This window comes from Lissotriton helveticus, chromosome 1_1 (assembly GCF_964261635.1).
Source record: "Lissotriton helveticus chromosome 1_1, aLisHel1.1, whole genome shotgun sequence".
In the NCBI taxonomy this organism is placed as follows: domain Eukaryota; kingdom Metazoa; phylum Chordata; class Amphibia; order Caudata; family Salamandridae; genus Lissotriton; species Lissotriton helveticus.
Window position 1 is genome coordinate 1649755916 of NC_136057.1, and position 13543 is coordinate 1649769458.

At 45.4% G+C, this 13543-nt stretch overlaps 1 protein-coding gene across 2 annotated transcripts in view; it reads right to left on the bottom strand.

Annotated features, from left to right (window-relative positions):
* The window catches only part of AVIL (advillin), a 316912-nt gene that overhangs the window by 185240 nt on the left and 118129 nt on the right, over nucleotides 1-13543 (bottom strand). For both annotated transcript variants that reach the window (XM_078688810.1, XM_078688800.1), the window contains exon 3: nucleotides 12831-12905. In XM_078688810.1, coding sequence (XP_078544936.1) covers nucleotides 12831-12905 — 75 coding nt within the window. The remainder of the gene's footprint in view (nucleotides 1-12830; nucleotides 12906-13543) is intronic.

The window sequence follows — 13543 nt, forward strand, 5'->3', positions numbered from 1 at the left end:
GCAGCGCCGCCCAGAGAGGAGCAGCGCGAGAGGAGCCGTCCTGCCGCCCGAGGAGACCCGGTGAGTGAGAGGCAGCTGCATTGTGTGCAGAGCGGCCCCGGTTGGCAGCGGGCCGCTCCGCAGGAGAGAGGGGGCATTATTTGATTCTGAGTCCCCCGTGAGGGACTCCAACGAGAGGGGCCATTCTTTGTTCTTTGAGCCCGAGGGGCTCCAGCCGCAGTTTCCTTTTGCCTTGAGCGGCCCCAGTGGCAGAGGGCCGCTCCAACGAGCGACGAGGCATTTTCTTGGTTGGAGCCACGAGGGCTCCAGAGGACTCACCATTCCCGAGCCTGCGAGGCTCGAGGCGCCCACTTTGATTTAGAGCCCAGAGAGGCTCTGGGGGCAATTTGTGATTTACGAGCCAGAGAGGCTCCTGAGCCCTTTCATTGTTAAAGAGCGCTGAAGCTCTTTAGTGCCAGCATATTTGTTTTGTGAGCCCTGAGAGGCTCGAGTGCCCATTCCTTGTTCCTGAGCCCACGAGGCTCCAACCTTAGCCTAGCTGTGATTTACAACTGTCCAGCACTTAGTGGACAGTTGCTACGTTTAGGCTTTGTTCTGTGCTGCCTGTGCAGCCTCCCCTGACATTGAGACTCAGGGCATTTCAGCCCCTTGCGAGGCCAGTTGGCCTGAGGGACAATTCTAGTGTTGTGCTACATGCACCCTGCGCAATTTATGAGTTACTTGCTTATTTGATTTCTGCGCAAATGTTATACCTGCACCTCTGAATGTGTTTTAATGTTTCAGGTGCAATTGTCTATGTTATTCCCCTTTGCTAAAAGTGACCTGCTTAGAGGAATGTTTGTTTACCTTTGCTAAAAGTGACCTGCTTAGGTAATTGTTTGTTTTATCCCCTTTGCTAAAAGTGACCTGCTTAGAGGATTGTTTGATATTACCTTTGCTAAATGTGACCTGCTTAGGTAATTGTTTATGCTTTTATTCCCCTTCGCTAAAAGTGACCTGCTTAGAGGAATATTGATGGTGTATTGCCTTTGCTAAATGTGACCTGCTTAGGTGATTATTTTAGGTTTCCTTCCCTTTGCTAAATGTGACTTGCTTAGGTGATAGGTTTTCCTTCCATAGGTCCTGATGATAAGGTCCTAGTTCCCTGCGTGATTTCCCTACAGTGTTTAGGGTGGCGTAGGAGGTATTTACCCTTTACCCGTAGTTACTGGTTGTATGCTACATGTAACCATTTTATGTGCTAAGTGTTATACCTACAAGTATTATTTCTAAAAAGTGCATACCCCTGACGGTGGTCCAGGTGGCCCTGTCCTGTACATAATCCCTTGTAAATCTTGCCCGTGCCTGTTGGCACATTGTAAAGTGTGTGTGTTATCTAATGTGTTTTTATTATTATAATACAAAGGCTATTTTTGATGTAACCTTGTGTGGAGTTTCCTTTGTGGTGGGCCTAGGGTGTTGTCGCTGGGGTGTGCGCGCAAACGCTTTACACATCGCCTCTGAGATTAGCCTTGCTGCTCGCGTCACGTTACCTAGAGGGTGAGCAGGGGTTGTCTTGGTGTGTGACTCCTAGCCCTGACCTTGGAAGTGGTGGTCTCTGACTGACGTTGGCGCGAGCCTTGGCCAGCCAGAGATCCCGTTTCTAACAACTACACAATCTGGGATGGCGAATTGATAAAAACTTCATGACAAGAGGAACTTGGCTATTACCCAGATGCCAGATATTTTTAAGGGGTTGGCACCGGTGGTTTATGTATACTGATCTCTCCAGCAATTTCCACATCTCTTTAGACATAGGCCACAGTGATTTTTAGGCCGGCCAGAGGAATTAGCCCGTCAAATCCTAAAAACTCACATCACATATAGGAGTTCTTTGATACGTCAACTCTTGACTGGCAAAGAGCACTAAGTACAATGTATTCAGGCTATGTGGCCCACAACTGGCATTCTTATATGGGGGTCTGGCAATTGAATTGGGTCTAACTTCTAGACACTGAAGGAATTGCCTTCATATAGTGGACTCTTGTTACTGGTTTCCTGATGGGGCTTTTTGGGAGCTGATCTGTGTTCTGACACACCTGCCCTACCAGCAAACAACAAAAGTGTATATTTACTGTCCTCCGGGACTGACCCTTTGGACTGCATTGTGATAATCTCTATAACACCTTGCTATGAGTATGCCTCTCCAAAGCCCCCTGTGTGGGAAGCACTGTGGGACTGTCGCTTGTTTAACCTTTCTTTTTTTCTCCATAAAATACAAAATAAATTTTTTACAAAAAAAAAAAAATGTATATTTATTTCAAGTACATGCGGCATCTAAGATTCTCTGTGATCATGGCTTCAATGTTGTCCCCATCAAGATGCCACTATTCTTTCTGAGTCCTGACAAAATCAGACCTTCCCCGTTACTTTCCCTGGCAATGGCCTGGTTTAACAAGGTGCTCCAGAGTGACCTTCAGAATACAAATCTTTGGCTGAATAGAAGGTAACATTTATAATATACAACATTTTTGCTTGTAGACAGAACAACTGGACTCAACGTAGTACTAGAATAGTATGTAGCCTTGATAAAAGACTGTAGAAACCTGTGTTACCTTTACCCTACTACCACCCTATTATCATCATGTAGTTGCATAGTGGTTTGACTTTACCCCGCAATGCATGCATTCATTTAAGTCACAAAGTGGCCAGACAGGGGATCCTATCACATTCGTCTTCCAGGTCCAAAGGTTTTGTAGAATCCCATAAATAGCAGCACTCTAAATCTAGTGGACTCTTCATTTCAATGAGTCGAAATCCTGATATTGCACCCCATAAAGTAACCTACAACCACAAATGGAGTCTGAATGAGCATCCCTGTCCCTACTCCAGAGCACCTGTGGTTGCCTTGCGATATGAACTACTTGCTCTGATATTTTCCAGGGCTGAGAAGCCTCTGGTCTTGTGTTTTAGTTCCCCGTGTCTTGTCCAAGTCCCGCAGTTTCAGTCGGTATTATTCCAGTGCAGCAGATGCTGTGAACGTTCAGTCTAAGTCCAGGTTAGGCAGTCTTGTGCTACTGGGAATCCTTGATCGACTACCAATAAGATGGCCACCCAAACCTAGTTGAACTGCACAGGCTGCCTATGTTTCCACAAATGTAAAAATCCACCTTGTACATCACCTGGCTGTAGGCAAAGCTTGCTAGTTACCCCCCAGTGTATAATTGCTCTTATCCATTGGATCAAATAACATGCTTCTGAACTCCTCAACTGGGTATTCCTACAGAAAATGTGCAATCTTGCACTGATAAAAACAGCGAGTCTTTGCTCCCTTGCAGCCTCATTCTGCCTTACATGTGTTTGCTTGCTGTTAGCCTGTCCAGTGACTGTTTTGCTGTTTCTGTTTCTAATGATCCCAGCAAGATTCCCTCACCATCCTTTTAGGTGGCTGTTTTATGCAGCGGCATACTTTGGAACCGTAGGCACATATGGCAACTTTCTATTTATGCCCAGAGGATGGACTCATTCATCATGGAGAACAGTTGTTACATGGTATCTGCCCTTAGCGGTCAAGAGGAAGCCTCTGTGCCCTCTGATCTGCAAGATGGTTCTGATTTCTCTGAGTACACTTTATTTTACAGCTAAGGCTTGGAGCAAAGGTTATGACATCTTCCTGTCCGCCTTTTTAGATTTTGCCAAGACACTCTATTCTGTGCAGCTGCACTCCACTCTATGCCACAGCACTACATGCCACTGCACTCTATGCCACTGCTCTCTATGCATGGCACTACATGCCACTAGACCATACTCTGCACCACTCTACATTGTGCTCTTTATGCCACTGCACTCTACGCCACTCTGCTCTTCTCTACACCACTCTATGCCACTACACTCTTCTCCGCACCAATCTATACCACTGCACTCTACGCTGTACCACTCTATGCCACTCTACTCTTCTCTGCACCATTCTACGCCACTGCATTCTACACCACTGCACTCCATGCCAGTGTATTGCACTCTACACCACTTTACTCTGCACCACCCTACTCCATGCCACTGCACTCTACACCACTGCATTCCATGCCAATCTACTCTGTACTACTCACTGTACTACACCACTCCACGCCACTGGACTTTACATCACTCTACTCTATGCCACTGCACTATATGCAACTCTGCTGTTTTCTGCACTACTCTGCACCACTGACACTGACACTGCTCTCTACGGCACTCTACTCTACATACCATAGCATGTGTATTTGTAAAGCGCAAGTTCACTCAAGGGTATCTTGGAGCTGAATAACTGATGTTTATTCTTAACCAACTCAGTGATACTTATTTTATCAACCTCAGAATGAGGAAAGGCTCAGTGGACCCATCGGAATTTGAACCTGTGACCATGAGGTCAGGCACAGGTCCCCTACAGTGGACGTATTAGTCCATTAAGCCACCAGACCCAGCTACTCTATGCCACTGTACTCTATTCACCTCTGTTCTTCTCTGCACCACTCCACGCTACTGGACTCTACTCTGCACCACTCTATACCACTGCACTGTACACCACACCACTCTACTCTGCACTCTATGCAACTCTGCTCTTCTCTTCACCATTCTACGCCATTTCCCTCCAAACCACTGCACTTGTGCCACTGCACTCCACACCACTCTGCTCTTCTCTGCATCACCCTTTGCCACTGCGCTATATGCTGCTGCACCATTCTTCATAACTGCACTACTCTACACCTCTGCACAACTCTACTATGTACCATTCTACGCCACTCTAATCTGTGCCACTGCACTCTACGCCGCTGTACTCTACACCACACCATGCTACCCCACCCCACACAGTGCCACACTACCCCACTCCACACAGTGCCACTGTATGCCACTCTACTCTATGTTATGTTATGTTATGTTAATTATATTTTTATAGCGCACTGCTGCCCCAGCAAAGGGGCGTCGAGGCGCACAGACAGGTACTATAACATAACACGCAGGGGGGAGCGGCTATTCAGTGGGAGACAGGAAACAAAAAAGTTTTAATAGCACGCCTGAAGGTGGACAGGTCATTCAGAGCTCGGATGTGCACCGGGAGCGAGTTCCACAGTCCCGCGGCAAGCACCCGGTAAGAGCGGCCACCCATTCTACTGAGTTTGAAACGGGGGCAGACCGCCAGATGCAAAGCCTCCGATCTTAAAGATCTCGGAGGAATGTAGGGAATGAGCAGGTTAACAAGAGCCGGCGGCGAGGAAAGTTTCATGATTTTAAAAGCCAGACAGAGCGCTTTAAACTTAATCCTCTGTCTGACCGGTAACCAGTGAAGGGCAGAGATAGTGCCGGAAACAGAGCAATGTCTGGGAAGTCCAACAATGGCCCGCGCCGCGGCATTTTGTACCCTCTGAAGCCTGGATGCCTCAGCCTGATTAACCCCTAACATCAACGCACTTCGTAATCCAGCCGAGATAAAACCGAGGTTTGGACCACGAGCTGCCGGGTGGGAGGGTCGAAGTATTGAAGAACCGGCCTTATGCCTCGCAAAATACCGTAACAAGTGGCTGCAACCTTCTTCGTATGACCTGTAAAAGTGAGCGCAGGATCCAGCCAGATCCCTAAGTTTTTCACTTCGGACGCTGGAATGGGAGTCATGCCCAGCTCTGGAGGCCACCACTGGTCTCCCCATAGCTCAGCATGTTTCCCTAAACCCAATACTTCAGTTTTAGTGGCATTCTATTGTAAACAATTGGTACGTAGCCAACTAGCTACTGCCACAAGTCCAGCTCGGAATCTGGGGGCCTCCACTTCCGGGTCTCCACTCAGTGTCACCGCCAGCTGCGTGTCGTCAGCATATGAGGTCATCGTCAAACCCCACTGTTTGACGACTGCTGCTAGCGGTTTCACATATATGTTGAACAGAGTAGGGCTCAACGAGGAGCCCTGTGGGACCCCCAGATCCAAGGGATGAATGGTGGATTGGCAGGGTGGTATAGCCACTTTAAAGGTTCGATCTGAGAGGAAAGATCGAAACCACTGGAGAGCGGTTCCAACTACTCCGGCTTCCTCAAGGCGCTGAATCAGTATACGGTGGGACACAGTATCGAAAGCAGCGCTCAGATCTAATAATAGGAGCGCTGCCGTACGTCCGGAGTCAAGCACCAGGCGTAAATGCTCGATAATATGGAGCAAAGCGGTCTCGGTACTGTGTCCTGGCCGGAAGCCATTTTGGCTAGAGTCCAATATCTGATTACGGGCAAGGTGATCAGACAAGATAGAATTAACGTGGGCTTCGGTGACTTTCGCAGTCCAAGGCAGAAGAGATATAGGGCGGTAGTTCTCAGGCAAGAGAGGGTCTGAATTTGCCTTTTTCAAGACTGGGGTAACTACCGCCTGCTTCCATGAGGAGGGGACCGTCCCAGTTGACAGCGACAGGTTAATTAAAGTGAGTATTGGAACTCGACACAACGGGGAAAGCGTACTGATAAGGGCTGGCTTCAGCGGGTCCAGAGGAGAGCCTGATTTAACGCTGAGGCTAAGTTTGTTAAAAGCCTCCGTAGACAGGTCAGGTAAAAAGGTCAAAGTCTCGTAACCCAAAGAATAAGGGTCAACTAACTCTGGATCCAGCCGACACAGGTCAAACCCCGGTATATATTCTGCACTTTCTCCAGGAAAAAGGCTGCCAGGTTCTCGCAGTGGGAGTCGGTGCAGATCTCTACCGAAGTGGCTCTCTTATTCATAAGGTCTTTTAAGACCTTGAATATTAATTTGGAGGGATTGGTGCTGGCCTGAAATTCCTGAGCATAGAATGCGGCCCGAGTTCTGCAGATTGCCCTATGATAGGTCTTGAGTTTGGCAAAGTACAAGGTTTTCAGGACGGGATCGTAGGATCTTCTCCAGTCCCTCTCCGCTTTCCGGCAGGTTTTATTAAGCTCGGCAAGGGAGTCATTATACCACGGGCTCGGTACCTTAGAATGACCTTTCGACCAGCGCATGGGTATAAGGGAATCAAGAGCGTCTGAAATCCATGTGCAAAACAGTTGGTAGCCATGATCCACATTCAAAAAAGGGCTCAGGGGTTTCTGCTCCAGTAGCTTGTAAAGCTCCTCAAGTTTAAGCTTATGCCAGTGTCTTTTAAGGATTAATCTATCCACAGGTTTAAATGGCTTGTCGTGAATAAGACAAAAGACTTCCACCAGCAAATGATCAGTCCATCCCACCGGCCGCGGGTCAGACACCTTCACCCTCTCAAGCGTGGAAAAAAAGGGATCGAGAATATGTCCTCCAGTATGGGTGGGAAGTGTAACTAGCTGGACGAGTTGAAGTGCTTCAAGATCCGCGAGTAAGGTGTTAATGGCTATGGACGACCTGTTGTCAAAATGGGTTATGCCACCCAAAACCACTCTACTCTATGCAATTCCGCTCCGCTCCACTCAACGCTATGCCACTCCATTCCACTCCACTCCATTGTAGTCTACCCCACTCCGTTCTATGACTGTCTACTCTACTCAACTTTACTTTATGCCAAGCCACTCTATGCCCCTGCACTCGACAACACTCTACGCCAGTCCACTCCATTCTATGCCATGCCACTCCAAGACACTCCACTCCACGCAACTCAACTCGTCTACTCTACTTCACTCCATGTTGCTGTTCAACATGGCGAAAAGACATTGGCAAAGCAAATAGCTATAGTGTAGGTGAAACCTATTGGCTTGGCCAATTCTTGTTCTTGTTGGCCAACTCTCTTTTTGGTTTGTTCTAAAACAGTGGTATGCATTTCTACTAAGCAGAAGAGTAACACGCCTCTACCTACAGTTAACTAGGCTGAGGCCATAACTAAAGTCAACATGCACGTCTTAGCATAAAATGTGGGACTACAGTAACATCTGGTGTCCCGTAAAATATCACTTAGTAAATGAGCACTACATTCCTTATATGAGGATAATTTCTGGCTTATGAAAAGCAGCAATGATTATTTTGGTTTGATGCATAATGGCAGTGGCTGCTGCCACGTACCAAGGGTAGGATAGTGGGAGAGACGCAAAAAAAATAATAATAATAAAAAACGTAGCTTGAGGTGCGACGTCCTCCTCCACCGGTCATGTTCCTTCCAAGCAGGCTCCAATGCTGGACCAGGAAACTGCAATCACCAATCCTTATGCGTCTCTCAGCATCAGAAACACATCAGGATTGGTGAGAGCAGCCTCTTACAGAGCTCCAAAGAGCACTGGAGGGCTACCCTTTCTCTAACTCAGCTGTCTATGACAGCTGGATTAGAGAACTTTAAAATGCGCATGTGTAGCTGGACGTCCCAAACTATCCGTCCAAAGAGACATGTGCATGTTAAAGGGCACTGTCACAGCTCCCTGCCGCTGCCACTCGGCAGCACTAGCCCCGCCCCAACCTGTCACTCAGTCAGGACAGGTCGGTTCCTGAAGAATGAAATGATAATAAATAAACTTTATTACCAGTTCATTTTTCAGCTCTAACCTGGGAGCCGCCCCTGCATAATGAGCAGTTAATCCTGGTGTAGCATTTATCCCATCACCCTTAAATAGTGGTCTATCTTGGTTGTGTGTCAAAATATCAAGTTCAAAATATTGCTCTACAAAAATATCAACTGCACGACATCAACAACCACTAAACTGTCAAGGTAGGTAAGTAAGGATTTAGTCTTCTTAACTCCAAATCTATGTACCGTAGAGCTGAATATATCACCAAGGAACATAGATGTGGAGTGAACAATAGTAAATCTGCGTACCTGCTTTTACTGCCCATGCAGTATAGTCGTAGTCGATGTTTTTGTAGGTCAATATTCAAGTATTGCACCATCCATATCTATTCCGAAAGTTTTGGAAGGAAGTTGATGGTGTTTATAGAGAGACTGAGCGGTCTCATGAGGAGCTCAGACTTTCTTTGTCCTAACAGCATAAGCTAAAAGCTAACGTTGTGCCTTTTTGCTGGTTGTACTATTTCTGCAGCCCATTTTATCTTGGCACTCATAGCAAAAATTGATTAAATTAATGCGCTCTTCCCAAGCCAACCATCAAGTACATTCCTGAAGGGGTAATTTTAAATATTGATATGCATTGCTCTTCCTGACGCTTTAGTCAAACATCCTGAAGTGAATGTGGCTTTTAGTTGTTGCCAGTACTGCAGGCCACTCCTTGTGGGGAAGCAGCTGGCTGCCAGAATCCATGCCTAGGATGGAGAATTAAAGCCCCTTGAATTAGACTCTAAAAGGCTAGCATGTCACCATGTTCACAACCATCACTGAGACTTGGCCATGACCCTGACTTGGCAGGTTTCCTCTCCTCACTTCAATCTTTACAAATTGGGTCCCTGAGCCATAGCTTTGTCCTGGCAAATCAAAGGAATGGTCACGTCGGTGTGACGAGTTATGAAGTGATAGGGGTGCACATACTTTTTCAATAAAATGTTTTTATATATCTGTTAATATAATGAATGTAGGTACCATAAAAAACGATTGCAGCCTACGATACTATATTTTATTAGGTAACGCAGTATCTATTTTTGTTTTCTATAAGTTTGACAGACACGTGGGTGGAAAAGGTGGAAAGAGTTAGAAAAGTTTTGTTTTTTAAACTCGTAAGAGAGAAAGGGTCCTTTTAAACAATTTAAGAACATGAATACCTAAATATACAATTATTTAAAAAGTGCCACATCCTGTTGTAGTCCTCCTGATCTCTTCCCAAAATGGGTTTACTTTAAACAAAATTAAACTAAAGAGGTGTCAAACTTCCCACTCAACCCTCTATCTTTTGGCTGCACTTTTCAGATTGAGGTAACCAAATCACAGACTGATAAATCTAAATTCTCATTGACCAAGAGAAGAAGTAAGTTTCCCAATGTCTTTTAGTCTTTAAATATGGTGACATTACCTGCTAGCAATAAAATTCTCTAGGATTACCACGGAAACATAATCTGAAGGTTTCATAATTCACGAGCTCCCTAAATCGGTAGTTACTTGTGACAATATACTTCTTTTCCAGTTAATCTGCAGTCTATGAACTGATATTAGCAAAATGCCACAATGCAACATTGCTTTTTTTAGCACTGCCCACCAACCACACACACACCTATAACTCAGCGAACAAAGGAAGAACATGGACATGTATTTCAGAATGTCTTGTCCTATTTTTAAGAATATTTCCTATATTGCTTTAATGTTCGTGAGTTTTCAATTTTTTTCAAATAAGCTACTACATGATTTTCATTGAGAAAAATATTGAGCACAATGGTGACATCGCTGGCATTGTATTTATATGATATATTAGTATCATGTATGCTATATTTGAAAAATGGCAGTTACGGTCTCCATGTATATTATGTGATTTTGTAAAGCACATGTTTAGGATGCGATGGTCCTATCATCACTGAACCTGCTGTGAGTGAACAATAAGCTGGTGGTCAGGCCGAAAGGATCAGTTAAAGAGCAAAGTCTTCACTTCTTGGTAAAACCGGTAGCATCCTTCTGTGTTTCCAATGTGGGGAGCAGAAGCGCTGGGGAGCTGTTTGCGCTGAGAATGCTCCTCCACCACAGCTAGCTCCGTGAACCAGCAGACTGACCATAAGCTGTTGAGGACCAGACCTTAGAAACGGTTGTATGTCAGAATCATGCAGGCATTTACCACGCCTGCCTTAACAATGCGGTCCGATCTACGAATGCATCTTTACCAGGAATTCCTTTATGGCGCAAGTCGCTACAACGACTTGCGCTAGGGAAAGCGCGGGACTTTGGAATAGTATAATTTACTATTCCAGCTCCTGTCTGCGCAACAGTAGGGAAAGTGTTGGACTTAAAGTCCAACATCAGTCCAACAACACTTTCCTTAAGGCAAGCAATTGTAACGACTTGTGTCATAAGGGAATGCGTTGCAAAGACGCATCTGTGATTCAAACCGCGATGTAAAGACTGTTTCCCCTCAGAAATCTGTATTAGTTATCAGTGTGAAACTTCTGAGCAACAGAAGATGGACCATGTTGATGATAGACCTGTGTGCAGCAGATGGACCTGCACATGCTTGTTTTTGTCATATGCATCCTTTGTGGGCATTTAATACAAAGGCAGAGTGCAGCACTACAACAAAGCTGTTGTAGCTCTAAATACCTTTGCAGCATTTAAGGGGACCTCAGTTACTCTAGTAGTGCACGGTTTTTCTCCGTGGTAACAAGGCAAACTTTTCAAAGGGTATGCTTGCAATTAACTGTGGCCATTCATGTCATCCACAGATGGCAAACAAACTTTTCCAGAAATGTCGGGTTCTTTTGAGCATTGCAGAAGCTTCTTATCTTCAGTGAGAACATTCTGAATGACAATTGATAGAAATATCCCTGACAGGCTCATGATACTTGTGGCTATGGCCAAGGACACACAACAACCTGGTGCTGCTCACGCAAACCTAAGTTTTATCAAAAGTAATATCTACCTACCTTTCTATAGCAAGTAAGAGTATGTGTCTGGGTGTGGTGTGGTGTGCAGGTATTCCACAAAACAATAAAAATGAAAGTGGAGAATAAAGAATGTAATGGGCAAACACATTAATGAGAATTGAAGCTATTTTAATTAAGTAAAGGACGATTGGCAGCCATCCCTCTCAACTCCTCTATCAATGTATCAAGGAAGGGAGGATGCATATCCCATTTTCACAGAGAAGTCAAGAGGGGCGGCTGACCTTCAATACATGAAATATACACTGCACGCTTTTTCTGGAGATCAGGCGTGGCATGTTTGCTTCATGTGGTTGTTTGAAGTCAGCATAGGCGGAGAAAAAGGTTTGCCACTAGCATGGAGATCTCATAGACCCACATAATATTCACAGTGCCCTTACGTTGCACGGTCCTATCCAAACTGTCTGCTGATCACTGTCCTGAGGAAGACCCTAGCATTATTTACAGTTGTGGACTGATTTATCAAATAGGATTGTACTGACGTACGCAGTGGCAAACCTTTAAGACTCTTAGACGAGACATTTCCACTGTGACTTTTCTTGTTATGGAAAGAAATGGGAAGCCAGATCTTTTTGCCGTCACATGTTGATCATGTTGTAGCACTGTTTCTCACGTGTGTCACACTCCTCGTGCGCTGCTCCATTACCTCCATTAACCACTGCCACGCTTGAATGTTCCACTACTGTAAATATGATTGTGACTTAATCACAGATGCTGCAGCACAACTTGCTGAAGGGAGTCCAGTCACAACCCACCCACTGGAGTACCTAGGAGGCCTTGTCCCCACCTGGCATCCTTCAAGTTTCTTGACAGCAGATCAAGCGGAGGCCCATCATGCCTACAGAATGAAAGATCACAACTTTTCCCCACCCTTGCATCCCTTGAAACACGTGAGTCTGTCTTTACTGAGAAAGAGCCGACTAATTGAAAGACTGAAGGACTTCATACCTGGCACAGATTGGCTCTGTCCACTCACAACGATGGGCGAAGGTTACAGGAGGCACCAGACGGCATGGCCTCCTTGTGGCCTTCGGTTGCACGGGATGCTTCAGTGTGACAGTGGTGAACAGCCCGTGTACCTCCAGAAGCTGCAGCCCAATGGAAATACAGTGCTCGTACAGGAGCTGATGGAACTGGTCGGACGAACACGGGTTCTCGTTCTGAAGGTAAGGGACCTATCTGAGGATCACACACTCACACAAGCCTAATATGGTCTGGTTCTCAAACAAAAAGGGAAGTAAATTACCATTCTGAATTGCAGCCTGGTTGATCAACTGACTGCTAATAGCTAACAGTGTGTTCACAGAGTGACTGCATCAACTTTCAGGACTGGCATCAAATTCACGAGAACAAAAATGAAATTATTGAAAATGTAGCTTACTCACCGAAAGCAGGATGTAACAGTCACCTTCAAAGAAGTTGCCATACGCTTTCTGAGGTACTTGCACCAAGTCCATTTTCTTAAGGGGAAAACATATAAACAAGTAAGTCAGATAATAAAACTCTCTGAAATGACACCTTGAAAAACAACTTAAACCAGCTGTAAAGCAGCCCTGCCGTTATCAACGTCTCTATGCCTCAGCTAAAATTCTCCTGTCAGTTACATATTTAAAAGTTGCAACCGTTTGTAGCTTCTGTGATAACACACACTTACCCAAATACCACTGGTCATGGAGTTTCACCATGTGTGGATTTGACTCAGGCCAGAGAATCCATGGTGCTTTGTCCAAGACAATCAGTCAAAGTTAGCAGCATTGGCCATGACCTGAGAGTCATCCCCTCTTTGGTTGGGTTGTGTTTACCTTCACCCCACAGGCTCCTTGCTTTTCTCACAACGATGTTCATGGACTGGAAAATCTGGTTCACGTGAGATGACTTACTGAAGTAATGTGTCTCAATCGGTTTGAGTTTACATTTAAATTATCGTTCATGAACTGAGTCACAAAAGCAAATTCTTCAATAAAATGTTTACAAAGCTTTCAACATACCGGCACAAAATCACAAGACAGACAATTGATTTGCCACTTTACCGCAAATATTCCAATGGTTGATAACTCCTCAAATCTCTACTAAGAGAATATTATTTGTTAGATTCATA